This window comes from Erinaceus europaeus, chromosome 1, assembly GCF_950295315.1.
Source record: "Erinaceus europaeus chromosome 1, mEriEur2.1, whole genome shotgun sequence".
In the NCBI taxonomy this organism is placed as follows: Eukaryota; Metazoa; Chordata; class Mammalia; order Eulipotyphla; family Erinaceidae; genus Erinaceus; species Erinaceus europaeus.
In genome coordinates, this window is record NC_080162.1 from 150,578,318 (window position 1) to 150,606,282 (window position 27,965).

At 57.1% G+C, this 27,965-nt stretch overlaps 5 protein-coding genes across 21 annotated transcripts in view; 4 read left to right on the plus strand and 1 right to left on the minus strand.

The window, feature by feature from the left end:
- The window catches only part of ARHGAP39 (Rho GTPase activating protein 39), a 104,497-nt gene extending 93,566 nt beyond the window's left edge, over positions 1-10,931 (plus strand). For 3 of the 5 annotated variants that reach the window (XM_060197039.1, XM_060197045.1, XM_060197040.1), the window contains 6 exons: positions 4,027-4,119; positions 6,635-6,708; positions 8,244-8,443; positions 9,050-9,141; positions 9,415-9,584; positions 9,692-10,931. In XM_060197039.1, coding sequence (XP_060053022.1) covers positions 4,027-4,119; positions 6,635-6,708; positions 8,244-8,443; positions 9,050-9,141; positions 9,415-9,584; positions 9,692-9,886 — 824 coding nt within the window. In that variant the 3' untranslated portion in view covers positions 9,887-10,931. The remainder of the gene's footprint in view (positions 1-4,026; positions 4,120-6,634; positions 6,709-8,243; positions 8,444-9,049; positions 9,142-9,414; positions 9,585-9,691) is intronic. The other 2 variants (XM_060197048.1, XM_060197054.1) reach the window with 1 other exon arrangement.
- A 150-nt stretch (positions 10,932-11,081) lies between these two features.
- C1H8orf82 (chromosome 1 C8orf82 homolog) lies at positions 11,082-14,568 on the plus strand. Its single transcript, XM_007516088.3, has 3 exons — positions 11,082-11,723; positions 12,051-12,099; positions 12,225-14,568. The coding sequence occupies exons 1-3, from the start codon at positions 11,097-11,099 to the stop codon at positions 12,665-12,667; spliced, it is 1,119 nt and encodes a 372-aa protein (XP_007516150.2). The 5' UTR covers positions 11,082-11,096; the 3' UTR covers positions 12,668-14,568.
- On the plus strand, positions 12,843-17,410 carry LRRC24 (leucine rich repeat containing 24). Of its 5 annotated transcripts, none has more exons than XM_060197101.1 (5): positions 12,843-12,962; positions 14,841-15,083; positions 15,187-15,465; positions 15,624-15,792; positions 16,460-17,410. In XM_060197101.1, the coding sequence occupies exons 2-5, from the start codon at positions 14,886-14,888 to the stop codon at positions 17,335-17,337; spliced, it is 1,524 nt and encodes a 507-aa protein (XP_060053084.1). In that variant the 5' UTR covers positions 12,843-12,962; positions 14,841-14,885; the 3' UTR covers positions 17,338-17,410. The 5 variants fall into 5 exon arrangements, with proteins under 5 accessions (XP_060053084.1, XP_060053083.1, XP_060053075.1 ...); XM_060197100.1 differs by having other exon boundaries at positions 12,861-12,962; positions 14,845-15,083; XM_060197092.1 differs by lacking the exon at positions 12,843-12,962 and adding an exon at positions 13,613-13,712 and having other exon boundaries at positions 14,797-15,083.
- A 180-nt stretch (positions 17,411-17,590) lies between these two features.
- On the minus strand, positions 17,591-21,286 carry LRRC14 (leucine rich repeat containing 14). Of its 7 annotated transcripts, none has more exons than XM_060197103.1 (5): positions 20,893-21,013; positions 19,922-20,346; positions 19,458-19,810; positions 18,683-19,267; positions 17,591-18,597 (listed from the first exon to the last, which is right to left on the minus strand). In XM_060197103.1, exons 3-5 carry the CDS (start codon positions 19,784-19,786, stop codon positions 18,030-18,032), a joined length of 1,482 nt encoding a protein of 493 aa, XP_060053086.1. In that variant the 5' UTR covers positions 19,787-19,810; positions 19,922-20,346; positions 20,893-21,013; the 3' UTR covers positions 17,591-18,029. The 7 variants fall into 7 exon arrangements, with proteins under 7 accessions (XP_060053086.1, XP_060053104.1, XP_060053097.1 ...); XM_060197121.1 differs by having other exon boundaries at positions 20,240-20,346; positions 20,893-21,007; XM_060197114.1 differs by having other exon boundaries at positions 19,922-20,033; positions 20,893-20,984.
- Positions 21,287-21,448: 162 nt separating this feature from the next.
- Positions 21,449-27,942, plus strand: RECQL4 (RecQ like helicase 4). 3 transcript variants are annotated; one of them, XM_016185139.2, is made up of 23 exons: positions 21,449-21,555; positions 21,623-21,656; positions 21,749-21,840; positions 22,040-22,180; positions 22,436-22,980; positions 23,073-23,172; positions 23,269-23,395; positions 23,504-23,614; positions 23,699-23,827; positions 23,902-23,994; positions 24,079-24,215; positions 24,489-24,572; positions 24,650-24,823; positions 24,905-25,084; positions 25,162-25,303; positions 25,383-25,636; positions 25,732-26,017; positions 26,087-26,216; positions 26,292-26,461; positions 26,529-26,709; positions 26,798-26,951; positions 27,100-27,208; positions 27,315-27,942. In XM_016185139.2, the coding sequence occupies exons 1-23, from the start codon at positions 21,472-21,474 to the stop codon at positions 27,437-27,439; spliced, it is 3,582 nt and encodes a 1,193-aa protein (XP_016040625.1). In that variant the 5' UTR covers positions 21,449-21,471; the 3' UTR covers positions 27,440-27,942. The 3 variants fall into 3 exon arrangements, with proteins under 3 accessions (XP_016040625.1, XP_060053018.1, XP_060053012.1); XM_060197035.1 differs by having other exon boundaries at positions 24,109-24,215; XM_060197029.1 differs by having other exon boundaries at positions 25,732-26,216.
- The last annotated feature ends 23 nt before the right edge of the window (positions 27,943-27,965 follow it).

A 27,965-nucleotide genomic window follows, 5' to 3' on the forward strand; every position in this document is an offset into this window, starting at 1 on the left:
CTGGGTGTTCAGAAAAGTCATGCCGCCTTTTTTGCAACAGATGGCGCTAGTTCATCTTTGGAAATACTAGTCATTGTGGTCTGGGAGGTGGCGCAGTGGAAATACTAATCATTCACATCTGTTATTCATTTAGAGAAAGAAAAAATAATTGAGTCATTTGGTTGATATTACAAGTTGAAGCTGGAAGACCAAACTGCATTTTCACCATATTTTATTCAAGGGAAAAACTTAAGTCAAGCTTATGAAAAGTTTTGTATAAAGTTTACTGTGAGTGCAAGGACCGGCATAAGGATCCCAGTTCCCCACCTGTAGGGGAGTCACTTCATAAGTGGTGAAGCAGTTCTGCAGGTGTCTATCTTTCTCTCTTCCTCTCTGTCTTCCCTCCTCTCTCGATTTCTCTCTGTCCTATCCAACAACAACAGCTGTGACAGCAATAACAACTACAACAAAGGCAACAAAATGGGAAAAATGGCCTCCAGGAGCGGTGGATTCATAGTGTAGGCACTGAGCCCCAGGAGGCAAAAAAAAAAAAATTTTTTTTCTGTGACAATGTTCTACAAGAATGAGTGCTAACCATAGTTGACACTATGTGCTGGTGATTTTGATTTCAGCAACACTCATCTGTCAGGAAAGCCCACTGAGGTTGATGGCATTAAAGGCATTAATTGAGTCAAACCCACGTTTCATAACATGAGAGTCTGCAGAAACATTGACCATCCATCTTTCAAACTACCTAAAGAAGCTGGGGTACATAAGCAAGTTCAATATTTCGGTTCTTCCTGAACTGAAAGAAATTCATTGACAGTGCATATAAACATCTGCCCAGTAAATGTGAGAATGATACTTTTTTGAAGCAACTGATAACTGGTGATGGGAAGTGGATTGTTTACGACTCAGTGGTACGCAAATAGTTATGGTCCAGATGTGATGATTCTCCTCAGATGACATTGAAAGCAGATGTTCATCAGAGAAAGGCTGTGCTCTCAGGTGGTGGCATTTTAAAGGTGTCGTGCTCCTACCAAGGAACCAGACAATCAATTCAGATGTGTACTGTCAGCAACTGGACAATCTGAACGAATCTGTCATCCAGAAATGCCCAAGCTCATTAGTCATAAAGGAGTTGTATTCCGTCACAGCAATTCGAGACTACACACAAGTTTGATCACCCGTCAACTGTTACTGGAGCTTGGATGGGATGTGTTGCCACACCCACCACACTCACCTGACCTTGCCCCAACAGACTTCCGCTTATTTTCCTTTCGTGGTATAATGTTCAGCTCAGATGAGGCTGTAAATCAGCAACTTGTTCAGTTTTTTGCCAATAAAGACAGGTTCTTTTTGAATGAGAAATTATGAAACTCACCGAAAATGGCAATAGGTATTAAACAAAACAGCCAGTATGTCACTGACTGATACTTATTTTTGCCTCTAGGGTTATCACTGGAGTTCAGTGCCTACACTATGAATCCACTGCTCCTAGCTGCCTTTTTTTTTTTTTTCATTTTATTTGGATAGGACAGAAATTGAGAGGAGAGGGAGAGAGAAAGACACCTGCAGACCTGCTTTACCACTTGTGAAGTGATACCCCACTCCTCCAGAAGTGGAGATCTGGAGGCTCCCCCAGAAGTGGAGATCTGGAGGCTCCCCCGGAAGTGGAGATCTGGAGGCTCCCCCGGAAGTGGAGATCTGGAGGCTCCATCTTTGCACACATCCTTGTGCTTCATACTATGTGCTTCATACTTCACACTTAACCCAGTGTGCCACTGCCCGACCCCCAATATTCTTTATATAAATAAATAACCTTTGGGGACCGGGCAGTAGCACAGCAGATTAAGCACACATGGCACAAAGTGCAAAAACTGGTATAAAGATCCCAGTTTGAGTCCCCAGCTCCCCACCTGTGGGGGTCACTTCACAAATGGTGAAGCAAATCTACAGGTGTCTATCACTCTCCCCCTCTGTCTTCCCATCCTCTCTCAATTTCTCTCTGTCCTGTCCAACAACAACACCAGTAACAACAATAATAATAACAAGGGAAACAAAAGGGAAAAAATAGCCTCCAGGAGCAATGGATTCATAGTGCAGGCTCCAAGCCCCAGTAATAACCCTGGAGGGAAAAAAAATAATCTTTGAAAAAATAGAAACGATACATCATAACTTTTATGACAATCCAGTAGTATAGAGAGCTGGATTTGCATGGGTAAGGACAAGCTCCTGGTTTGACCTCCCATGTCACATGTGTGAGTGCTCTGGATATTTTTTTCTCTCTAATGTGAAATTTTTATATATATGTATTTATTTATTCCCTTTTGTTGCCCTTGTTTTATTGTTGTAGTTATTGATGTCGTTGTTGTTGGATAGAACAGAGAGAAATGGAGAGAGGAGGAGTAGACAGAGAGGGGAGAGAAAGATAGACACCTGCAGACCTGCTTCACCACCTGTGAAGCGACTCCCCTGTAGGTGGGGAGCCGGGGGCTCAAACCAGGATCCTTACGCAGACCCTTATACTTTGTGCCACGTGTGCTTAATCAGCTGCACTACCGCCTGACTCCCGAAATTTTTTTATTTTGAGAGAGATGCAGAGAGTGTAGCTTCCATCAGTGCATGGGCACTGGGCTCTAAACACACACAACAAAGCAGCGTACTATGCAAGAAAACTATTTTGCCAGCCGATGTTTTTTTTTTTAAATGGAAAATGAAGCATTGGGTGAGGGAGATAGCATAATGGTTATGAAAAGAAAGTGAGGGAGGGAAATAAAAGTGGAGCATTAATAAGATAAGAAAAAAAAAAGGTGTCAGGGCCAGGCACAGTGGGTTAAGCGCACATAGCGAAAAGTAGGTGTGATAGGCCAGATGACTGGGATAATGTGCTGATTTGCCATGCTTGTGACCCAGTTTCAAGCCCAGCCCTAACTTCATTGAAGGAAGCTTCAGTGCTGTGACTTCTTTTTTTTTTTTTTTAACTATTTTTTAATATTTATTTTTATTTATTTATTTCCTTTTTTGCCCTTGTTTTATTGTTATAGCTATTATTGTTATTGTTATTGATGTCATTGTTGGGTAGGACATAGAGAAATGGAGAGGAGGGGAAGACAGAGAGGGGGAAAGAAAGACAGACACCTGCAGACCTGCTTCACCGCTTGTGAAGTGACTCCCCTGCAGGTGGGGAGCCAGGGACTCGAACTGGGATCCTTACTCCGGTCCTTGCACTTTGCGCCACCTGCACATAACTCGCTGCGCTACCTCCTGATTCCCTGTGTGCTGTGATTTCTATACCCCCCCCCTTTGCCCCATCCCCATCTCATTGTATCTGAAAAAGTAAAAAAATAAAAGAATAAAACAAATAGCAGGAACGAGTGGTAGTGCACCTCGTTGAGCACACATATTACAATGCAATTACAGTTGCAATGGACTGGGTTCAAATCCCCAACCTCCAAGGGGGAAGCTTCATGAGTAGTGAAGCAGTGCTGCAGGTGAAAGGGCAGGGTAGATAGTATACTGGATATGTAAAGAAACTCTCATGCCTGAGGCTCCAAAGTCCTAGGTTCCAGTCCCTGGAATCACCATAAGCTGAGCAGGGCTCTGGTACAGAAAGAAATAGATCGCTAGAGGCCTACCCATATGTGTGGAATGACAGGTAGTTCATACAGGTGGTCTAGTTTGGAGAGGGGAGCTCATCCTTCTCCTTCCTGTCAGCTGTGCATAGGACAAGCACATTGATACACAGGACCCTGCCGAGATCAGGGGCCAACTCAACAGTTGGGTCCTCTGAGAGTGGCAGATAGGTGAGGACGGTCAGCAAGGCACCTGCCTGGTGCTGCCCCAGTCTGCAGGCACACAGCCATCTAGGCACAAAAGCTGGCTTCTTCCAAGTTATTCTGTGGGATGGTCAAAAGCTGACTGTGAACCCCCCTACTGGTCTCCACACAGAACCCCTCCTTTCCCCAGGAACATAAGCAGGAAGGATGGACCTCGGTGTGTTCCTGGCTTTGTGTTCTCCATCTCACAGCTCTGTTTACTCCCCAGTGACACAGCACATGAGAGCGCTCCTGGAAAGGAACATTAAGAAGAAGTCCAAGTTGAGAAAGAAACCCAAGCCTTATGTTGAGGAGCCGGATGGTAGGGCCTCTCCCGCTGCCCTGGGCACTGTCTGCAGTTCTTCTCTCCGGCTCGGCCACCTGGCCTCTTTTCTAACTGCTTCTGGTCTAGGGGTGCTGGGGGGCCACTAACCCTGGGCCAGGGCCCACCTCCTCCAGAGCCAGCTGCAGACCCTACCACCACTGGGGCTCAGGGAAAGGATATACCTGCCCATCTCACTCTTAGGGGTTATCCCAGTTTCCAGTTTGCATTGCTGTATCAAAGTGGGGAGGAAACATGAGGATGAGTGGGCCAGGGCTTTCTGGATGTACCCCCAGGTGAGTATGTATAGGTGTGTATGTGTTGGGAGGGGGCGTTGACTGCCATTGTGAAGTCAGCAAAGAATCACAATTTCACTTCACTAAATTTAGGGTATTCACCTCTACCCAAGCTCCTAGGAAGTTCCTCCACACTAGCCCATGTAGGAGAGCATGGCTCTAGCAGCCCCTCCTAGTGCCAGACCCAGTCCCCATGCTTGCTCCCCTCTTCCCTTTGCTGTGAGACCACTGAGTCTCAGCACCCCTTCTAGGGGGCAGCTGCCACTCTGGCCTGCCTTCTCTTGGACCATTCTCACTGTGCAGGAGACCTTGATCCCCAGCACAGACTGGAGAACTCCTTCCACCTATAAAACAAGATACAGATACACTGTTGCCCTCAGAAGGTTGATGAGGCATGGGTACTGTGAGGGATTCCTTGCCTCCAGCACTCAGTAGACACCCTGTACTGCTGACGTAGGTGGCAGGAGCTTCAGGGATGCTCCAGCTTCCTGGATGCCAGGTGCACATGACCTCAGTCCCTTCATCTGCTGCATCCTCCTCAGCACCCAGGAGACGTGTATCACCTTTGTCATGGTCGTAGAGGGACCCCTAGCTTTGACACAGAAAGCCTGTGCCATGACCCCCTCACAGGAAAGGGAGAGGGGAGAATCCCCAGATCACAGCAGAGGTTGGTTGGGATGTAGGTAGCACATGCCCAGTGTGGGGGAGCCCCTGGGCCCCACCTAAGCCCCATCTACTCTCCTCAAAGAGCCTGTAGGTGGGGCAGTGGGCCAGAGGTAGGTTTTCTGAGCTATCCAACCCACTACAAAGCCTGGATTCACCTCTTTGGGACCCAAGGCAGACTTTCCAGGAGAAACTTTGTGAGAGGTGTGTGTTTCCATTTTGGTTGCTTTAAAAAAAGAATCTCCTGGGAGTCGGGCTGTAGTGCAGCGGGTTAAGTGCAGGTGGCACAAAGCACAAGGACTGGCATAAGGATCCCGGTTCAAACCCCGGCTCCCCACCTGCAGGGGAGTCGCTTCACAGGCGGTGAAGCAGGTCTGCAGGTGTCTATCTTTCTCTCCTCCTCTCTGTCTTCCCCTCCTATCTCCATTTCTCTCTGTCCTATCCAACAACAATAATAACTACAACAATAAAACAACAAGGGCAACAAAAGGGAATAAATAAATAAAAAAATTTTAAAAAGAAAAAAAAAAGAATCTCCTTAGCAGTTGTAATACAAAGCCACTTTGTGATCATTCAAACCTAAAAGCTTTTCAAAGGACTAAGACATGTTTTTACACTGGAGTCTAGGGATTGCCCTTGTCTTCCCACATCTGTAGAAACTGGTTCAGTGATAGATAACAGGCATTTGATTTGTGGCTGTGTCTAGGGACCCCTCACTGCAGGCAGCAGGTATGATGGGGGTGGCAGGTGTAGAGCCTCCCAGAGAAAGGACTAGTCTCAAGTCCAGGTACAAGTTCCAGTTTCTCTGCCCATTTGGTGGCCCTGGTCCAGTCTCTGGGTTTGTGCTTAGCTTGTTGCTGCTCCTTCTCTTCCCTGCCAGGGCCAGAAAACACCACACTTCTCAGACCACTTCTCTCCACCTGGGAAGTCCCTGGCTGAGGTCCTTTGGGAGTGTCTGCTTGGCTGGTCTCTCCCCTGTGACCACAGCCAGAGCAGCTCAGGATGGAGCTTTAGAAATCCAGTTAATTGAGAGAGGATTTCTCCCTGCCTGCCACAGTCAGCTTAAGAGAGAACTAGGAGAAGGCCCTCCATGGTGTTACCTCCCACAGGGCAGGGGAAGCTGCCCCAACACCCAGGCTCAGAGCACTGGGAACTTGCTCTCCCTACATCCCCTTTCCACCAGGGACTGGGCCCTGCAGGAAAGGTGAGCCTACTATCAGCTAGATCAAAACCTAACCCCCCCCTTTGACTGCTGGCCCCAGGTGGTAGAGACCCTGAGGTGAACCTGTTCTTTCCCAGCCTACCCTTCCTGGCTCTGGGGAGGGGTGGTAGACTGGACTGCTCTCCTGGAGGTGAAGAAGCTGTCTTTTGCCCATCCTATGTCTGTCTCTACTTTGAAGGACATAGCACTATCCTGTGCCAGGGGAAGCAAGACTCTGGCCAGGCCCCCAGGAATTGCCTCTTCTCGCCTTTCTTGCCTCTTCTTGTAGTCACTAACTGGCTTACAGACCTGTGCCCACACTGCCACCATGCTGACCATACCTATTCTTTTCTAGGGGTGGCAATAAGCACCTATGCCAAGTACTGTTACCACAAGCTGCAGAAGGCAGCCCTAACTGGCGCCAAAAAGGTATGAGCTGCTTCCTCCCAGGGTAGCTGGGCAGGGGCACTGGCTGCACTGACCACACCTAGATTTGGTCAGGTAGTACTCCTGTCCAGGGAATGGCCTGCTCTCAGTGGTCAGTGTCACCAGACCAAGAAGGGATGGGGAGAGGAAAAGGGTCAGCAACCCCAGCTGTGTCAGGCCTGGCACCATGATTGGCATGCCAGGATACAGAGGCCAAGCACTCTGTTTGGGTGCAAGACCACATCACTCAGAGGGGACCCTTGTCATGGCTGGTTGCCTCTTCAAGGGAGGGACCCAGACCTGTATTACAGAGGCCTAGAACCCCGGGGCTGGGCACCACTCCACAGACCAGGCAGCCTGTCCTAGGTCCCTCCTGTACTCATACAAAGGTAGAAGGGACCTATTCCAGTGACCCTCCACTAGGTAGTTCCCTTGACACTAAGCCACCTGCTGGCTTACCACCTCTTACCACCTGTTAGCTATCTCCCCATAATCTGTCTTATCAGTTCTAAGCCCTTAAGATGCACATTGAGGACCCTGTACCCTCTGTAGATAGGAAGTTCTAGATTGCGTACCCGGGGTTAAGTGCACGTTACAATGTGCAAGGACCTGGGTTCAAGCTCCTGGTCCCCATCTTTGGGGGGGAAGCTTTGTGAGTAATGAAGCAGTGTTACAGGTGTCTCTCTCCCTATCACTTCCTTCCCTCTCAATTTTTGGCTGTCTGTTAAGCCTCAGTGTGGGGGCTGGGTGGTGGCACACTCCGTTAAGTGCACATAGTACTATGTGGAAGGACCTGCGTTCGATCTCCCACTCCCCACCTGCAGGGGGCATGCTTTATAAGGTGAAGCAGGTCCTCAGGTGTCTTTTTCTCCCTATCTATCCGTCCCCTCTTAATTTCTGTCTGTCCTATTGAATAAAATATAAGAAAAGGGATGGCCACCAGGAGCAGTGGATTCCTAGTGCCAGCATCCAAGCCCCAGTAACAACTCTGGAGACAAAAGGGAAAAAAGGAAGGAAGTCCTCAGTCAGACACTGCAGCAGCAGACCCTGGCTTCATCACACCTGAGATGATCCTGCCACCTTCCCTTCAATGTTCACAGAGCCTTTTTTCTTTTCTTTTTTTCTTTAAAGCACTGCTAAGCTCTGGCTTATGGTGGTGCAGGTAATTGAACCTGGGACCTGAGGCATGAGAATCTGTTTGCATGATCATTATGCTATCTCCTCTACCCCCACAGCCTTTTATTTTTTTTTAACCAGCCCAACACCACTAAGTAGCTCCTGAAGCTTTCTTGTCCCTGACCCCTTCCACTTTTGCAGAAGGCAGTTGCTATCCCAGTCCTGCAATGTTCACACTCACCCTAGCACACCCCTACCACCACTTTAAGATACTTAGTGCTTAAGGAAGTTGTAGATAGGCCTCAGTAAAAGGCCCCTCAGGGGGCAAAGAGCTCCCCCTCCAGAACCTTCACTGGGAGAAAGAATGAAGAAAGGGAGGAAAGAGCTGCCTAGCCATGCCACACAGCGAGCTGTCTTTGCAGGGGTTGAAAAAGCCCAACGTGGAGGAGATCCGCCACGCCAAGAATGCCGTCTTCAGCCCCTCCATGTTTGGCAGTGCACTGCAGGAGGTCATGAGCATGCAGAAGGAGCGGTACCCAGACCGGCAGCTGCCTTGGGTGCAGACACGGCTGTCAGAGGAGGTGCTAGCGCTCAACGGTGACCAGACAGAAGGCATCTTCAGGTGCTCATAAAACCTGGGCCCTGGGTGTAAGGACCACTGTGTTTGTGGTAGGCAAGGACGACTGTACCAGGCCCACTGGGCCTACTTTGATGCCCCAGTCCTGGGCAGAAGTCCCCTCAAGACTGACATGATGGAGGACTGTAGCAAATGGGAGGGGAGGGTATGGTGTAGGGAGAGACACAGCAGCAGGCCCATTTCTACAGATAGCAGCATACTTAACACCCAGGCAGGAGGACTGGCCAGGGGTTATACCCACAGAAAGGACCGCCAGGGGCACTGTGACCACTCACAGGCAGAGCCTGTGGTATGCTACCCTGCAGTACAGCAGCCCTCCAGTGACCAGCTCTGGCCTAAGAAAGTGCTTTACCTGCCCCAGGTGACTCACCTATCAGGACCCAGGTGCCCAAGCCTCAAGATACCTGAGGAAATAGGCCATAGGGCTGGGACTACAACTCTGCAGAGGAACAGAGAATGATAGTGTGGGTGGTGGGACAAGGCTCCAAGCGACACTTTCCTCCCTGGTGGGCAAGACATACATACTACAGAGAGGGACCAGGTGGCCCTGACCTTGGGCTTCTCCCTGAGAACACACCCTGTACTCTGCAGAGTCCCTGGGGACATTGATGAGGTGAATGCCCTGAAGCTACAGGTGGACCAGTGGAAGGTGCCCACAGGCCTGGAGGACCCACATGTCCCTGGTGAGCCCCCTTCCTCCTGGCAGCAGGCACAGGTCTAATCCAGGCAATTGGACCCCTTGCCTCCTTTGCCACTGCCAACAGACAAGCCCCCTGCCCACTGGACAGCCTCACCTGCACAGTCCTGGTTGCGAGTAATTTGTCTCAACTCTCAGCCAAAACTCCCAGGTGCTAGGCTTACTTAATCTGGACCTTTAGAGCCCCTACCCCATTTTCCTGCCCCTCCATTGGTCCTGGGTGGGCACCCCTTCTCAGCACACTCACTCATGTCCACAGCATCGCTGTTGAAGCTGTGGTACCGGGAACTGGAGGAGCCCCTGATCCCTCATGAGTTCTACGAGCAGTGCATTGCACACTACGAGAGCCCCGAGGCTGCAGTGGCTGTGGTGCACGCCCTGCCCCGCATCAACCGCCTAGTGCTGTGCTACCTCATCCGCTTCCTCCAGGTGAGCACAGGGTGAGCCCCTGGCCAGAACCCTCCTATCTGCACATGCCCCTTTGAAATAAGCCCCCTGGCCGAGTGGCCTCATCCACTCCTGGCTCCTGCCCTTAGGTATTCGTGCAGCCTGCCAATGTGGCCATTACCAAGATGGACGTCAGCAACCTGGCCATGGTGATGGCGCCCAACTGCCTACGCTGCCGATCTGATGACCCTCGCATCATCTTCGAGAATACCCGTAAAGAGATGTCTTTCTTGCGTGTACTCATCCAGCACCTGGACACCAGCTTCATGGAGGGCGTGCTATAGCAAGTGGTCACCACAGGCCCGCCAGACAAGGGAACATGAGGGAGGGGGGAGGGATGCCAGCTGCGGAGGTAGCATGACAGGCCCCGCCACACCTCAAGCCCTGGACCCTGTCTCCCCAACCCTGGTCCTCATCTTAGGGGCTCATTCAGGTTAGAGGGGCTATGGAAAGAGCGCCTTTGAACTCCCCCTCCCCCCACCTCATGGCCAGTTCCCTTAGGCACCACCTCACACAACGCCGGCCACGGGTCAGCCCGAGAAAGTGCCTTCTGTTTCCTGGAGCCGAGCGACACTGCCCTCCCTGGCCGGCCAAGAGCACATGCCCTCACGCCCTCCCTGGGTGAGCTGTGGCTTCCTGGTCTGACCTGAACTTGGGCCTGGCCCAGCCCATCTCCCCTCCCCTTGCCTTCCCTCTGGGGCTACTGGCCAGCAATCTCCATACTCACCCACCTGCAGTGAGTTAGGGGACTCCAGGGCCCAGCAGGTTCTCTGGGTGGGGAGGAGTCCCCAAGCCAAAGTCCTGTGGGCTGGGAGTAGGGTTGGGCAGACATTCTTGGGGCAGGGTGGGAAAGGGGCGAGAGTATTTTTTCTTCATGTAACTATAAATTCAGCATCTATACTGCACCCCAATCCGCTTGTGTATAGAGATATAAATAGAGCGACAGATATAAGAACTAAATTTGCTAATGACATAGTTTTAACCCAAATGCTATTTATCTCTGAGCCGTCCTCACCAGTCCTCTGCAGAGCAAGTTGCTATCATTCCTTCATTTTCTTCAATCTTGGTTTCTGACCAAAAAACAAACCCACCCTCAAGTTCCAGGACCTGTCCTAGATAAGAGGAGCCCCAAAGTTGAGGTTCCAGGGGTGTCCTGGACTGCCTTTCCTAGAGGCTAGAACAGGGAGGGAGGGGAGACCTAGATTCTCAGTTTGTACATTTTCCATTTTGGAATTTTCAGTTCCAATTGTTGTAAAACTTAATTTCCCCCCCCCCAGTTTTATATATATATATATATATATATTTTTAGAGTTGAGTTTTTATTTATTATTAAAAACAAAGAGCCCAGCCCTGCAGAGACATGGGTGGCCCCTGGGGAACCATCTTTATTCTGGTGGTCTCATCTCAGGGCAAGGTTGGGGGAGGCCCTGGTTACTGATTCTCGCTCTGAAGCATGGACTTGAGAGGTGACAACTTTGTGTGAATAAAGTACATATGACACTTGAGAGCCATGGTCGCTGCTACTGCTTCCTGTTCCTTTCTGGTGTCAGCGTGTCTGGGTGCGAACAGGGCAACCTACTCCACCTGCGGGTCACCTGGGAGTGCACCTCGCCAGGGAGGAAGGAACCCGGAAGCCCTGCCCGGTTCAGGGGTGGAGGTGCTTCTGATGCGCCACTTACTACGAACACAGGCCACTCAGCTGGTTGTGGGGGAGGATACAGACGAGACATCTCGGACCCATGCTGCCCTTTGAGGCTCCACCCCCCACACTCTTACTCTCGTCTATACCCCACCTTATGGCGGGTCGCCTCTGCGGGGCCAGAAAAGGAAAAAGCGTCAGGGCCGGGAAGGCACGCGCCGCCACCGGAACGCAAAGCACCAAGTTGCGGCCGCCCGGGGACCAGAGTCCGCGCTGCGCCGCCCCCGCGTGACCCGGCCGAGTACTTCCTGTGGAGGAGAATGAGGCCGCTGTGCCGGGCGCTCCCGGCCTGGGTCTGCGCCTTGGCGCGGACCCCCAGAGCCCACGTCTGCAGCGATGTCGGAGGCCCCTCCTACACGCAGGGCCAGAGCCCGGAGCCGCGGACGCGCGAGTACTTCTACTACGTGGATCATCAGGGCCAGGTGGGCCAGGGGCGGCGCCGACTCCTCTCCCGGGAGGGGCGGGTCCTTTGGGGGCGGAGCCCTAAGGTGCGCGAACCCCGCTCGGCCCGGGAGGCCGGGGCTCCGGCCCGCCCACTGACCCCAAGAGCTTGGGGCTCCAGACCGTTCCTCTCCCTCAGGGCCACCCCGGCCACCCTGGGGTGGAGTTGGTGCATCTCATTAAAAACTTGAAATGAGAGACGTGCAGCAAAGGTGGGTCGGCCCAGGGCTGGGGAGCAGGAGCCAGAACCGTAGGGGCCTAACCGTCTGGCTTACACGGGGCTCACGGGCCGGCCTGTCCCTCTGCAGCTTTTCCTAGATGACTCCAAAATGAAGAACTTCACCACCTGCTTTAAAGGTACTGCTGCTCGCTCCGGGGAACTTGTGGCGGGCCAGCAACCAACTTGTGGTGGTCTTCAGCCCAGGGGAGCAGGGCCGGGGGCGGGCACCGCCATGGTGAGCGGCCGCACCTGTCGCCCCCAGACCCTCAGTTCCTGGTCACCTTCTTCTCCCGCCTGAGACCCAACCGCAGCGGGCGCTACGAGGCCGCCTTCCCTTTCCTGTCGCTCTGCGGCAGGGAGCGCAACTTCCTCCGCTGCGAGGACAGGCCGGTGGTCTTCACGCACCTGCTGTCGGCCGGCCCCGGGGCCCCGCGCCTCTCCTACTGCGGCGGCGGCGAGGCCCTGGCGGTGCCCTTCGAGCCCGCGCGCCTGCTGCCCCTGGCGGCCAACGGGCGCCTCTACCACCCGGCGCCGGAACCTGTGGGCGGCGTGGGCCTGGTGCGCTCGGCCCTGGCCTTCGAGCTCAGCACCTGCTTCGAGTTCGCGCCCGGCGCGCCCGCGCAGCCCTCTCACGTGCGCTGGCAGGGCCGCCGCCTGGCGCTCACCATGGACCTGGCGGCGCGGCTCACCGCCCTGCCGCCCTGAGCCCCCGGCCTGCGCACGCGCCGCCCGCCAGCGCGCGCCCCCTCCCCGCGCGCGCGCGCGCCCGCCCGCCTGCCGCTGTCCGAGGTGCTGCCGCGGCCCGGCCGGCGCTCCGGGAGGGCGGGGTCGCGGGGCCGGGCGCCCTCCGCTCCGGCTGCTCCTAGTCGCCCCCGGCCGGCCTGAACTCGCGGGCTCCGGCGCGCGTGCGCGAGCGGCGCCGGCCCCTCCCCCGTGGGCGCTGCTCGGTGGGCCGAGGCCGCGGGGTGCTCGGCCGGGAGCCGCAGCGCGGGAGCGTCAGGTGAGCCGGCACTCGCCCCAAGGTCAGCAGGAGACTGGGTGGGAGCCGGAGCCGGGGCTGGGGCGGCTGTGTCCCCAACGCGCGCGGGAGGGGGGGCGAGGAGGGGCTGTAGGCCCTGGCAGGGGCCACACCCTGCCTCCAGCTGATCAGGGACCGCCCCGCGCTGGAACGCGTGCAGAACACACCGTGGGAAATCGAGGCACTGTGCCCCGCGGCCTCTGTCCCTCTGGCCAGGTGAGGCCTCCAGGAGTGACAGAGTCACAGCCATCTCCGAAATCTGCGTGATGCCCCGCCCCCAGACCAGCTGGATTAGGGGTTTAGCCACTGGGTAAAAAGGAATTCTGTCCTGTTCCCCCTCCCTTCTAGTCTGGGCCCACAGCCTTGCCCAGGACGGTCTTCTGCACTCATCTGATTCTGGGGTGTCCTTGTGAGCATCAGCCCCGATAACCTTCCCTCCTCTAGCAGCAGCCTTGCCACTGGAAACTGGGTGGCAGGCGCATTGTGCTCACAGAACTGGATTCTTGGAGCCCAGAAAATATCCCCCCGATTCTTGAGGTTCATACAGCCTCATCTGACTCACCTGGGATCTGCCTTTGCCTAAGCCAAAGCTATTAAAATATGTGCCTAATTCATCTCTAGTGACTTCATATTATCATGTGAGTTACTGTGGAGAACAAAATTGAAACACTGAGACCACTTGTTACCTTCCCACATGACTCACTTTTGCTATTAAGGAGACCTGGTGAACAGGTGGGTATTCAAAGAGGCGACCATTAGATGTGGGCCAAAGTCAGGGAACAGCACGCCCTCAAGCCCTTACATCTTTGCTTCCAGACTGATTAACTTCCCAGGTCAGGTTCACACCTTCACAGTTGGGACTGTTATGTCTGCAACAAGACCCAGGTTTTCTTCCACCTCTCTAGAGTCACAGTTACATGTGTATAAATCCAACATACCACACAATCTTCACAGTCCAGAGGCTCACTGTTTTCTTTCTTTCTTTTTTGTTTAAGATTTTATTTATTTATTAATGAGAAAGATAGGAGAGAGAGAAAGAACCAGATATCACTCTGGTACATGTGCTGCCGGGGATTGAACTCAGGACCTCATGCTTGAGAGTCCAATGCCTTAGTCACTGCACCACCTCCCGGACCACGCTCACTGTTTTCAAAGCCTACATGAGAAACTACACTGGAAGCCCAGGCATTGGGACCTGGAACCTCTACTCTAGGTTCTATGGCTTGTATTGTCTTGTGTCAGTCCCTAGAGTAACCACCACAGGTCAAGGGGTGTCTGTTCAGGGCCTGCTCTCCCAGCCCTTGGACAGCTGGTCCCAGGGTTTCACTGCTTACTCGTTCCCAAGTCAGTTCTTTGCACCAACTTCTTGCAAGCATCAAAAGAGTGGACCAAAGCTGGTTGCTAGGATGTGGAAAGCGACAATCCTGACGTCCACAGGCATAACCATGGTGCCCCTGGTGCCAGGAAGAGATGGAGAGGGAAAAAGGCAGGCGGAGTGGGGTTGGCTCTCCATGTAGCCTGTGGGGCAAGATTAAGAACATAAGGAATTCTATATTGAAATGCCTCACTCTTTATGGGTTTGTTTTTTTTTTTAAATAAAAGTAAAGGAGTAAACTAGAAATTTTTATCGGGTGGGAGTAGATAGCATAATGATTATGCAAAGGGACTCTCATGCCTGAGGCTCCGAAAGTCCTAGGTTCAAGCTCACACACCACCAGAAGAAAAAGTTCTATCAGCTTCTTACACTGAATTTAGTTTTCCAAAACTTCAACATGATACAGCCCCTGCTTGTGCTCTTTGCCTACTCACGTGTCAGGGGAAGGCCTGCCAACCTGTGCTTCAGGAGGCACATTCCCTCAGGCAGCCTGCAGGTAGGCCAGTGCAGAAGCTGCCACCTCGTGTTCCATGGGGGCCCTGTGGGAGATGGCCCCCGGGTCTTTGGCACTGCTGCCGCTGCCACTGCCGCTGCCGCTGCTACTGCTACCCAGATTCCTGCCCTTCGCTGCTGGCTGCCCAGATGCCTGCCGATGCTACAGCGCTACGGTGGAGTGCGGGGCCCTTCATCTGCGTGTTATTCCATCCGGCATCCCGCCAGGGACACAGGTGGGCAGCATGTATGTTGATGGGCCTAGGGGGCACTTCCAAGGAACAGCACATCCCCCCCATCAGAGGTAGGGTAAATACTCATCCTTCCTCTGGCTTGCAGACGCTGTTCCTGCAGGACAACAGCATTGAGCACCTGGAGACAGGGGTCCTGGCACCACTTGCCACCCTCAGGCACCTCTACTTGCACAACAACAGCCTGCGCTTCCTGGAACCAGGGGCCTTCCATGCACAGTCATGCCTCCTAGAGCTGGCACTCACGGGTAACCGGCTGCAGGGTCTGCGTGTGGGCACCTTCACTGGCCTGACCCAGCTGCGCACACTCTACCTGGCCGGCAACCAGCTGGTGCAGCTGCTGGATTTCACCTTCCTGCACCTGCCGGTGAGGGACGAGGGGATAAGACAGGCAGGGGTCCTCTTGGGTTGCCAATCACCATGTTGGGCTAGAGTAATGAAAAGCATACACCCTTTCTAACTTGTTAGTAAGGGAACCTGCTGCCTAAGTCCCCTCTCCTTAACCATCTGCTGTCCCTGCCTCAGCGTCTCCAAGAACTGCACCTACAGGAAAACAACATTGAGCTACTGGAGAACCAGGCGCTGACCGGGCTCTCCTCGCTCGCACTGCTGGACCTCAGCAGGAACCAGCTGGGCACCATCAGCCGGGAGGCCTTGCAGCCCCTGGCCAGCCTACAGGTGCTGCGTCTCACAGGTACCTCTTTCTCGGCCATGGGAGTGGCAGTCGGGAGCTGGTTTGAGTATGATGGGGGCTCTGAGGAAAGTGCCCTGGAGAGCCACAGCACCACCTGCAGCTATAGGGTAAAAGCTGCTGGGGTGGGTGTGATGGGAGGGGTACAGCTCGGGGACTATGCAGCCCAAGAAAGAGGTGGTGCAGTGACTAGAACTTAGGGTTTCAAAGCATGAGGTTCTGCATTCAAACCGTGGCATTACATGTGTAAGTGATGTTCTTTCTGGTTCTCTCATGTTAATAAATGTTTTAAGAGTCCCTTGTCAGATTGGGCAGAACTGAGAGGCCAAGACAGGTAGGTAAAAACTGGAAAGGTGGGCCCAGGGCTCTAAGCATTTCAGGCAGCATCTGAAGACAAGGGGTGGGATTTGCTTCCTTTCAGCACTGCAGTGATGGCTGTCTGGCCACCAAGGCCCTCCCCAAATATCTGCTGGAGGAAGACTTCAGGAGAGGAGAGTGGGCATTCAGCAGAGAAGGGAACCAGGCATGCTTCCCAGAACTAAAGGAGCTTGGGGTCAGAAGGGGTGGCAGGGATACACAAAGCTCTTGCTCTGGTCAGCCAAACATCAGCTGCACAGGCTGTGTTGGGGACCACCCCTGAGCCACTTGCACACCTGTGCTCTGCCCACAGAGAACCCATGGCGCTGCGACTGTGCTCTACACTGGCTAGGGGCCTGGATCAGGGAAGGGGGCCAGCGACTGCTCAGTTCCAGGGACAAGAAGATTGTGTGTGCAGAGCCCCCCCGCTTGGCCCTGCAGAGCCTCCTGGAGGTGTCTGGCAGCAGCCTCATATGCATCCCCCCCTCCGTGCAAGTGGAGCCACTGGAGGTGACAGCCAACCTGGGTGAGGACCTGCGGGTGGCCTGCCAGGCTTCTGGCTACCCACAGCCCCTGGTGACCTGGAGAAAGGTGGCCCATCCTCGAGAGGGGCAGCGGTGGGCCCAGGCCCAGCGAGAAGGTGGGATGCCTGGGACAGCTGGGCCTGGAGCCTCTGATACGGGCAGTGGCATGCTCTTCCTCACCAACATCACCCTGGCACACGCCGGCAAGTATGAATGTGAAGCCTCCAATGCCGGCGGCGCCGCCCGAGTGCCCTTCCAGCTCCGGGTCAACCTTTCCCAGCAACAGCGGCTAGTTCCACCGGTGACCGGCTTGGTGGGCCCTGCATCACTCCATGAGGCAGGCAGTCTGGCCTTCCGTGCACTGGGCCCAGCCACACAGACAGCCGTGGCGGCAGCCATTGCGCTGCTGGCACTCACAGCCCTGTTATTGGCTGTGGTCATCTGCCGCCGGCGCGGGCAAAAGGAGTCAGGGCCGCCTGGTGAGGGTGCCCTCTTCATCAATGACTACTCGGATGGGCCCTGCACCTTCGCACAGCTCGAGGAGCTTCGTAGTGAGCGTGGCCATGAGATGTTTGTCATTGACCGCTCCAAGCCACTCTTCAGCGGGTCAGATGGGGCCGATGGCTTCCCACCACCAGTGCCCCATGCCTATGAGATCCACTGCTGAGGGCGGGTGACCCAGGGCAGGCGAGGGTTGCCCAGGGTTTGCTTCGTGCTTAGTAAAGGGTAGAAGCTGTGAAGTATGGGTGAGCCTGTGTGTGGTTGGGGTGCAAACAAGGGCAGCCTGGGAGGGTCCCCCCACTGGCTGTGCAAGGTGGGAGTGCCAGCACAGGGAGATGACAGAGGGGTCCCACAGAACGGAGGCAGCTGCTGGGAGTGATGGCAGAGTAGGGGGAATCACTGACCATTGAAGACAGAGAAAGAAGTCACAAACTTAAATTCCAAACACACTGCACATCTGTACCAAAGTCCAGGGTCACCTGTATGCTGGGACAATAGAAACTGGCTGTCCGAGAATGCATGGAGTCACAACCCTCCTGAAAGCATCCCGCCCCAGCTTTAAGCCCAGAACAGTCCGATCTTGGGAAGAGCCCAGAGAGAACACACTGTCTCAGCCCACAGCTTGAGGCCCCAGGAGGTTCCACATGGGAAAACAGGACTGGGGAGGGCTGCCAAGTGCGGCCAAGTCCACCAGGGCTGTGCAGGACTGGAATCCAACCATCAGGGGAGCAAGAAGCATAGCAGGTTCACGGCGCCAAGAGCAGGGAAGCCAGAGAACAGTGGCAGCTCTGCCTACCTGAATTGGGGAGGGGTCTTCAGCAGCCCTTTGCCCCAGAACCACCTATCTCTTCTCCAGAATCACAGGCTGAAGTAGTCTGCAGCCAGGCGCCCATATATGTCTGTGGTCCAGAGGACATGGGCACGCCCAGAGTCCACCAGCAGCTGGTGCAATTCAGCTTCCACACGGGCAAATTTCTCCTCATTAATGGAGGCTTCCAGCAGGACAGAGGCAGGCGGCGGCCAGGGCAGGCCCTCATAGCAGTCCACAGGGAAGGGGTGCACCACTGTGCGCAGCTCAGCCTGTGCTGCTGAGTCTCGCAGGAGTTCCTTGAGCCCTGCCACGGAGAGCGGGTTGCCATAGAGGCCAAGGTAACGGAGGCTGGCGCAGCGGGTCAGCACAGGCAGCGAGGCCAACAGCTGTGTGTCAGCAAGTTGGCACTCGGTCAGTTCCAGATGCAGCAGCGTGGCTGCTGCAGCCTGAAGCAGAGCCTGAAAGGGCTCCAACTGGCTGCCGGACAAGTCATTGCCACTCAGGTCCAACTTCTTGAGGTGGACAGCGTGCGGGCTCCGTGCCAGGAACCGCAGGTCCTCGGACAATAGAGCACAGAAAGCCAGTTCCAGGCTCTCCAGGGGGCTCTGCAGAGTGCTGCAGGGGATACAGGAAGTCACAGGTAGGCAGGGCCAAGGGAGGGCCTCTTAGGAGGAGGGGGGCAGTGGTGGGGCCCACTCACCTGAGCAGCTGGTCCAGCTTCCCTGAGAGGAGAGAGGAACCCATGCTGAGCTCCCGCAGACTAGTAAAGCGGCCCATCTGGGCCAGGAAGTAGCGGAAGTTGTCCTCACCATCCACAGAGGGTTGGCGGGAGTCTCCGTGCACATAGTGCAGCCGCAGGCTGGCCAGCTGCTGGAAGCGGGCCACATGGGGAATGATGACGGACAGGCCCCGTAGGCCCAGGTTGTTGAAGCGCAGGTCCACACGGCGCAGACAGCCCGCATCCAGAAGCTGCAGCAGGGCCACAGTGTTGCGCATGGGCAGGTCCTCAGCCCGAAGGTCCCTGCAGCAGAGCCGCAGCGGGCTACCCACACTGCTACGCAGTGCCTCCCGCAGGAAGGCATAAGAGGCCCGGTTCACCCGCAGGTCCACTCGTACCTCTACTGGGACAGGGGCCAGCCCTGGCTCCCCAGTCACGCCCTGTTGCTGGGCAATGCAGGTGCGGGCTACAGCTGCTGTGCAGTCCCACATGCTCATAGTGCCCGGGTCCTGCTCCACACCATCATCCAGAAGGCCCGTCATGTCCAGCACTCGCAGTGTGTGCTTCCTGAGAGCATGGGGGAGCTGAGCAGAAGAGAAGGCAACGGGGCCCAAACCCACTCCCAGCTGCCTTGGGCCAGGGCAGTGTGCCTACTTCTCTGCTGAGCTCTTAAGCCAGCCTGGAACCTCTTGGGGGGCCCTCTTTGCAACTCCCTCCCCCAGGGAGGGAGCCGGGAGCCCCTCAGGTGAGCCCATACCTGCAGAGTGGCTGTGTGCCAGCCTCGGTCTCTGGGGAGTGGAGCCGGGCCGTCAGCCCCAGGATCACAGCCTGCATGCTCTCTGTGCTGGGCCGCTCCTGCAGCAGGGCCCGGCTGCAATGGGCACACTCCTGCAGTAGCTGCTGGAAACTGAGCAGTGGGAAAGGCCACGTGTGCACCAGCTCTCGAAGCACAACGGTCTTCTTGTCCATGAAGGCCACCTTGAATAGCAGGGGAAAGAGCTCGCGCGGCAGCAGGGGCAAGGCCTGGCAAGCAGCTGGCTGGCACTGGAGCACCTGACGTGCGCTCAGGAACACCAGTGTGTGCATGGCGTTAGTCCAGGCAGGAATCTCCTGCAGGAAAGGGGCCTTCAGTGGGGAGGACAGACTGCGTCACAACCAGCGCTGCCCTTCTCCCTCTCCCCCCTGCACTGGTAATGGCATATACAGTGGGGTGCCTGGCACCTTGGGGAAAACTGCACCAACAGCAAGTGCAGACTCCTAGCCATGGGCTGGATGGAGTGGAAACAGGAACAAGGCCACCTCCCAGGCCCCACTCTCCAGAAGCATGGGGCCTCTTTGGAGAAACAGAACCATTAGGCAGCATATAAATAGCACAACACCAGAGACCAGCAGCTTGCAAGAGCAGGCTCTGACCACTGGTGCTCGCCAAGGCAAGGCCCCCATCTATACTCTGGTCTTCTCCCCCACCCCCGCAATCACAGTCACATACTAGAAGTCCTCCCTTCATCAAAAGTGAATGAATGCACTCAGGTGGCTCACCCCACAAAGGCACAAGGGAGCCCCATGATGTGGGGGGATGGTGGCGAGGGGTGGGAAGTTCTGCCAAGTTGTCCCACAGTTTCCCTCCTGGAGGATTCCATGAAGTACTGCAATGGGGCTGAAAGTCCCGACGAAACTTCATAAGCCACAGGGCAATGAAGAAGGGCCCAGGACCCAGGGGACACTGAACCCAGAAGGCCAGAGAAACCCAAGCCTTCACCATGGCCCCCGGCCTAACTACTACGATCCAAAGACATGACCAGGCACCAAAGGCAGGTCCCAGTCACCGTCTAAGGGGCCACCCGTCCCCCTCCCCCACAGAACCAGGCCGAGAGGAGCCCGGGGGTCTGAAGGCCCCGGTGGGCAGAGGCGCTGGGGGCGCCGGCTGTGCTCTCGCCGCGGCGTCAGCAGCTACAGTTCAGCTCCCCGGGCTCAAAGCTGCAGCTGGACACACACCCCTCCAGAGCCAGCCGGGGACACCAGGATCTCGGCCCCTCCCAACCAAGGTCACGGCCAGCGCCAGGAGATGCGGGCAGGGAGGTCGAGCCCCAGAGCCCCGCTCTCACGGCCTCGCCTACGGGTCGACCTTCGGCCACCGGCTCCCCCGACGCCAACCCTCGGTCTCGCCCCGCCGGGCCTGCCCAACCCAGCACCTGTCACGAGAGGAGATGGAAGCGACCGCAGGAGAGTCAGCGCGGGGTCCTCGCCCCTCGGGGCTCCTGGCGTCTCCCCGAGTCGCCCTGCGCGGCTTCTCCCGGCCTCCAGCCACGGAAAGCGCCCGCAGCCAAGTCCCGGGGGGTGGGGGCCGGGGCGGCCCTCCGAGCCTGAGCGTGCGCTGCAGAGCCGGGGCTGGCCCAGCCCGCGCGGCTCTTTCTCCTCCTCCCGCCCCGCCCCGCCCCGGAGCACCGCCCCGCACACCCGCGCCCCGCCCCGCGCAGGGGCCTGGCAGAATCTGGGACGTTCGCGGCCAGCCTAGAGCCCCTGCAGGAGACCGGCGCTCACCGACCCACAGACGCCACCAAAGTCGCCAGGCGTTGCAGTCCGCTGCGCCCCGCCCAGCGCCGCCGCGAGCCGCGATGACGTAATGCGGGTCATTGGGGGGGCTCTCCCAGGGCCCCGCTGATTGGCTGTCCTGGGCGGGCGCCTGCCGCTCCGTCCCGCCTCCCGCTTCATTGCGCGTCCCCATTGGCTGGCGGCGGGAGCCGACCCGTGGCGGGAGATTGGCGGGCGCCATGGAGCGGCTGCGGGACGTGAGGACGAGACTGCAGGAGTGGGAGCGCGCGTTCCGGCAGCAGCGCGGGCGGAAGCCGGGACAGGTGCGGGCTGCCGCGGAAAGGGACGCGGGCGGGGACACGGGCGGCGACTGACGGGCTCCATCCACAGGAGGACGTGGCGGCGGCGCCGGAGGAAACCCGCGGTGAGCACGGGCACGGGCGCGGGCTGGAGTGGGTGCAAGGACCGGGGTCCGAAGCCTGGCCCCATTCCTGACTCCGCCTTGTGCCTCCCCAGCGCTCTACCGCGAGTACCGCGCCCTGAAGGGGGCCTTGCGCCATGCCGTCAGCGGCGACGCCCAGCAGCCGCTTCCCGCAGCGGCAGAGGAGGTAACCCGACCGCGCCCCCCTGCCTGGCGGCCAGCTGCCGGGCTTCGGCGGACACAGGACTTGGAGGACCGCCTTGACGCGGAGGAGGGCAGGACCCATCCAGGTCTCTGGGGTGGTTGGGGAAAGTGACTGGAGAGACGTCTCTGCTCCACACATAAGGCTTTTTCTGCCCCCCTGCCCCCACTGTCTCCTTCAACAGGTGTCAGAGCCCAGCTGCTGGGGGACCCACCTGAATCGGGCTGCAACCCAGAGTCCCGGTCCTACTGCCAGACCCAGGTCGCAGAAGTCCCTGCAGGACTACGGGAAGAGGCTTAAGGCCAATTTAAAGGGTGCTCTGCAGGTGAGGGTGAAGGGCTGACCACAGGGAAGGGGCTGCAGACCCACTTCCCAGCTTCTCCACACACGCACGCATTCTCGCTGATATACACGTCTTCAGATTAAACACAGTGTAGTTTGGAAAAAGCCGGGCCCACCCTAGTGCTCATCCTGGCCTTTTGTTTGATGTGGGGGGTGGGTAGGGAGTGTCTAGGCAGGCCTCTGGCTACAGCAGCCCAGGCGCTTGACTTCTGCCAATGATCCAGCCTCTCTCTCCCAGGTTGGGCCAACCCCGAGCCGAATACCGCGGCCCCCACGAAGACCCACATCTGAGATACCTTCCTCAGGGTCACCAGGCACAGAGTCTGTTCCTGGCTCTCCAGAAGAAGCCAGCAGGGTGTCCCTGCCATCTCCTGTGTCCCAGCTGAGGCCAGGCCGGCTCCAGCAACTCCAGGCATCCCTCAGCTTGCGGCTAAGTTCCCTGGACCCTGGCTGGCTACAGCGGTGTCACAGTGAGGCCCTCCAGCCCAGCCTGGGTGCAGAGAAGTCTCAGCCCCTGCGTTCAGCTGCTTCCCCTGTCCTCAGTTCCAGCACTGTCCACAAAGCACCATCACAGGCTTCAGAAGCACCAGTTCTACAAGCAGCTAGAGTTAGGACAGGGACCCCCCAGCCTGACTACGGTCAAGGCAAGAAGCGGAGATGGAGTGGAGAGTCAGATGGGAGTCCTGTGCCAGGCCAGCAGGATGACAGCCAAGTGGGATCCCTGCCTGAGGGAGCCAGGGCTGCGGAGCACAAGGAAGAGCCCAGAAGGGCACAACCCACCAGGTGCCACTACTTCAGCCTCACAGCAGAGTCACATTGAGTTGGTCCAGGGTGGGTAGGGATTTGGGCAAAACCCACATGTGCATACCTTCCAGGCTAGCTGCCCAGGGCGGAGGCAACTATGTGCGACTCAACATGAAGAGGAAGTGCTACGTGCGGGGACTGGCCTTACGTGGCAGGTTCCTCCGCAAGCAGGTGGGACTGCATTAGGCACCCCCCACCTTGCCTCTTCTCTTGCCATGTGGCCCTTCTTGGTAATGCCCTTCTACCACCACCCCCACCCCCAATCAGATGTGGAAACAAAAGTGGCAGAAGAAAGAGGAATACCTTGGCAGGCGTCAGCCCAGGAGCACAGATGGGAATTGCTGCTTTCAGTGTGGGAAGCTGGGCCACTGGGCATCACAGTGTTCCCAGCCAGGTGATGCCACAATCCTGGGCAGTGGGTCGGGTCATACTGCTTGGAGAGGGGGTGGTACATTTTTTTGACTCAAGCCAGAGACTCTAATGACTCCCTACCCTGACCCAGAACCAGCTGTCACCTCACAGAAGGTGGGTGGTGAGAAAGAAGGTGCCACACAGACTCTGCCCACCTTGGGAGAAACAGCCCAGCAGACAAACAATTCCTGCCCCCTCCCTGGTGAGTGAAGAGGTGGAGGGAAGGTTGCAACTGGTAGCCTTTTGGTTTCTGGAGGTTTCACCATCCTCTCCTGTATGCTCCCAGACGAGGAAGGGACAGAGCTTATGGGGCCTAAACTGTCTGTGCCCATGGAGCAACCTGTGCCCGAGGCACCTTGCCCGCCCCCTGCCGTGCCACCACTCTACCCACTGGGGCCCTCAGGGCAAGTGGCAGGTGAGTAGATACCTACCAGGCTGGAGCCCAGATGGGGGGTGACCCAGCTTGATGACCCACATGTGCATCCACAGAGACACCAGTGGAGGTATTCCAGGCCCTAGAGCACCTGGGGCACCAAACCTTCCGGCCTGGGCAGGAACAGGTGATCATGAGAATCCTGTCTGGTGAGCACAGCTATGGGGGTTGGGGGGAGTGAGATGGGCCAAGTGCAGGCCGAAGGGCTGCCTCACCGACCTCTGCCTACTCAGGTGTCTCCACGCTGCTGGTGCTGCCCACAGGCGCTGGCAAGTCCCTGTGCTACCAGCTCCCTGCACTGCTGTACGCCCGACGCAGCTCCTGCCTTACACTGGTTGTCTCTCCGCTCCTGTCACTCATGGATGACCAGGTGTGCAGAGCATGGAACCCCTGGGAGAGTTGCTGATACTTCACTGCCCCCAGCCCACCGAGCCCACCGAAGAGCAGCACTGGGAAGGAGGGTCCCTACTGGGGTCTGTATTCTCCCAGCTCTCTTAGCTATGCTTGTCTTTGACCTAGAACTCTGTCCTGGGATCTAGAGTTGGGTCTCATCTTCTCTCAGGACCTGTGCTGGTAACTGAGGCAGAGAGTTGGGGAGGAAGGACCCAGGCTGCATGTATCTAGTTGGTATGTCTGTCTGCAGGTGTCTGGCCTGCCCCCTGGCCTGAAGGCGGCCTGCCTGCACTCCGGTATGACCAGAAAGCAGCGGGACTCAGTCCTGCAGAAGGTGAGAGGGCTTCTCACAGGGACTCGGGCGGGAGCAGGCTGGCCTCCCAGATGGTGCCCATAACCGTGCCTCTTCAGGTTCAGGCAGCCCAGGTACATGTGCTGCTGCTGTCTCCCGAGGCTCTGGTTGGGAGCTGGAGACCTGGGAGCCTGCCCCAGCTGCCTCCCATTGCCTTTGCCTGCCTGGATGAGGCTCACTGTCTCTCTCAGTGGTCTCACAACTTCCGGCCATGCTACCTACGTGTCTGCAAGGTGAGTTTCACCCAAGGTGCAGTTGGGCAGGCTAGGGAGAGCAGAGCGAGCTGCCCATTGCCACTGCCCCCTCCCCCACAGGTGCTTCGGGAACGCCTGGGTGTGCGCTGCTTCCTGGGGCTCACAGCCACGGCCACACGCAGCACCGCCCGCGATGTGGCTCATCACCTGGGAATAGCTGAGGATCCCAGCCTCAGGGAGTCAGCTGCCATCCCCAGCAACCTGCACCTCTCTGTGTCCATGGACAGGGACCCCGACCAGGTGTGGGGGGTGCTTGACTGGGCCTAAGCAAAGAACCTACCTTCCACTGCCCCCTAGTGACCGCCGGCCCCCCACAGGCGCTGGTGACGCTACTGCAGAGCGACCGCTTCCGCACTCTCAACTCTGTCATTGTGTACTGCAACCGGCGTGAGGACACGGAGCGTGTGGCTGCTCTACTGCGCACCTGCCTGCGTGGGGACCGAGGGCCGGGGTCCAGGGGTGAGTGGGGGCAGGGTAGCGCCTTGGACCCGTGCAGGGTACACACACCCTCCCAGCCATCTCTGCATCTTCCCTGCAGGGGAGGCAGTGGCCGAAGCCTACCACGCCGGCATGTGTGCTCGGGAGCGGCGGCGGGTGCAGCGGGCCTTCATGGAGGGCCGGCTGCTGGTGGTGGTGGCCACCGTTGCCTTTGGGATGGGCTTGGACCGGCCGGATGTGCGAGCTGTGCTGCACCTCGGGCTGCCCGCAAGTCTGGAGAGTTACGTGCAGGCCGTGGGCCGGGCCGGGCGTGACAGGCAGCCTGCACAATGCCACTTGTTCCTGCAGCCGCAGGTGGGTGCCAGCCACCTTCACGTCTGCCTGAAGAGTGCCCCCACCCATCGGTCCCCTTCCTGTCCCACCCATTGACCCACCTCCTGCTACTGCAGGGCGAGGACCTTCGGGAGCTGCGCCGGCACGTGCACGCCCAGGCCCTGGACTTCCTGACTGTGAAGAGGCTGGTGCAGCATGCCTTCCCACCCTGCTCGTGCCCCCGGCCGACCCCAGACCAGGAGGGGAACAAGGGCCAGGGGAGGTGTGAGGCTGGTGCCCCTGCAGGTGCGTCCTCGGCGGAGAATGAGCAGCCCAGTCAGGCGCACATGACCCGGTGCCCAGGCCACAGGCGCGCACTCCCAGTGGAGCAGATGGTGCAGGCCCTGGACTTGCCCGAGGAGGGTGAGTACTTAGAGCTGGGCATAGGGTGTCACCAAGCCCCCACATTCCTGAGCCCTGCTTTGTCCCCAGCTATTGAAACCCTTCTGACCTACCTGGAGCTGCACCCACAGCACTGGCTAGAGCTGCTGACACCCACCTATGCCCACTGCTGCCTGCGCTGCCCAGGGGGCTCCACCCAGCTCCAGGCCCTGGCGCAAAGGTGAGCATGTCCCAGGCAGGGGACAGGGACAGAAGACCTGTGCCACTGCTAATCCCTTCTTTCTCCCTGACACAGGTGTCCCCCCCTGGCTGTGCACTTGGCCCGACAACCACCAGAAGACACAGATGGACGACATGTGTCTGTGGAGTTTGATGTGGTGGAGCTGGCAGACTCAATGGGCTGGGAGCTGGGTCCTGTGCGGCGGGCTCTCCACCAGCTGCAGTGGAACCCAGCAACCAGGACAGGTGTGTCCCCACCCCACAACCACCAGTAGCTGTCCTGTGAGCGCTCTCCTGACAAGCTCTCTGGTAGGTGCACCTCAAGGCAACAGGATGCTGCTGGAGTTCCAGGAACTGGCCTTCCATCTGCACAGCCCCGGGGACCTGACAGCTGAGGAGAGAGACCAGATCTGTAGCTTCCTTTATGGCCGAGTGCAGGCTCGGGAGCGGGAAGCCCTGGCCCGCCTACGCCGCACCTTCCAGATCTTTCACAGGTTTGGGGCGGGAGAGGAAAGAACCGGGCTGGGGCCACTCACCCAGGCAGCAGTGCTGATGGCATGCCCCCGATCCATCCTGCCCCAGCGTGGCTTTCCCCAGCTGTGGGCCATGCCTGGAGCAGCCAGATGAGGAACGCAGTGCCAGACTCAAGGCCATGCTAAGCCTCTACTTTGAGGAAGAGGAAAAGGGGCCAGCAAACCTGGAGCAGGAGCAGGGCCTGGAGCCTGGACAGGTCACGGTGAGTCTGCCCCTCATAGAGGAAGGGAACAGGCTTGTGGCAAGGCTAGACTTGTGGATGACAGCTGCCCACTGCCCCCAAACATGGGCCAAGCAGATGTGGTTCTGGGAAAGAAAGCTGGAGTGGCTTGATCTATGTCCACCCACAGCTCCAAGACTGGGAGGACCAGGTCCGGCGTGATATCCACCAGTTGCTGTCCTCGTGGCCTGAGCAGAAGTTCACTGGCAGGGCTGTGGCCCGAATCTTCCATGGCATCGGTGAGGACCTGGAGGCTTGTCCTGACCTGACCTGGGGTAGCAGGGGGCCCTCAGGCTGGATCCAGCTGCAGGAGTCCTATGGGCTGGGTCTGCCATCCCACCACAGGGAGCCCATGCTATCCAGCCCAGGTGTATGGGCGGGACCGGCGCTTCTGGAGGAAGTACCTGCACCTGAGTTTCCATGGCCTGATGCAGCTGGCTACAGCGGAGATCCTGGCATGGGGCCACTGATCACCACCTGGGGTGGCCTGCCTCCTGCATCACAGGCAGGCTGGCTGCAGTGGCTCATAAGAGACAGGGGTAATCTGTGACCAAGATAGCTACTGTCCCCAAGAGTGTGGGGTCAGGAGGCCCCAAAATGTAGAATGAAAGATGTTTGTGGGACTGGGCAGAGCCTGACCTATAGCACCAACCTAAGGGCCCAGAGGCTACAGGGCCAATTCCCAGCAAAACTTTAGCACAGAGCTGAGACCTGCTCCTGTCCTTTCCCATCTCTCCTTTCCTATCTGTCTCCTTCTCTCTCTCTCTCGATAAATCTTGGTTAGGGGCCGGGTGGTGGCACACCTGTTTGAGCGCACGTTACAGTGCACAGGACCCAGGTTTGAGTCCCCAGTGAAGCAGGGCTGCAGGTGTCTCTCTGTCTCTATCTCCCCCTTCCCTCTCGATTTCTGGTTGTATCTACCCAATAAATAAATTAATTATCTAAATTTAAAAAATAAATCTTTTTTAAAATGCCTGTGTTGCTTTTCAGGACCCT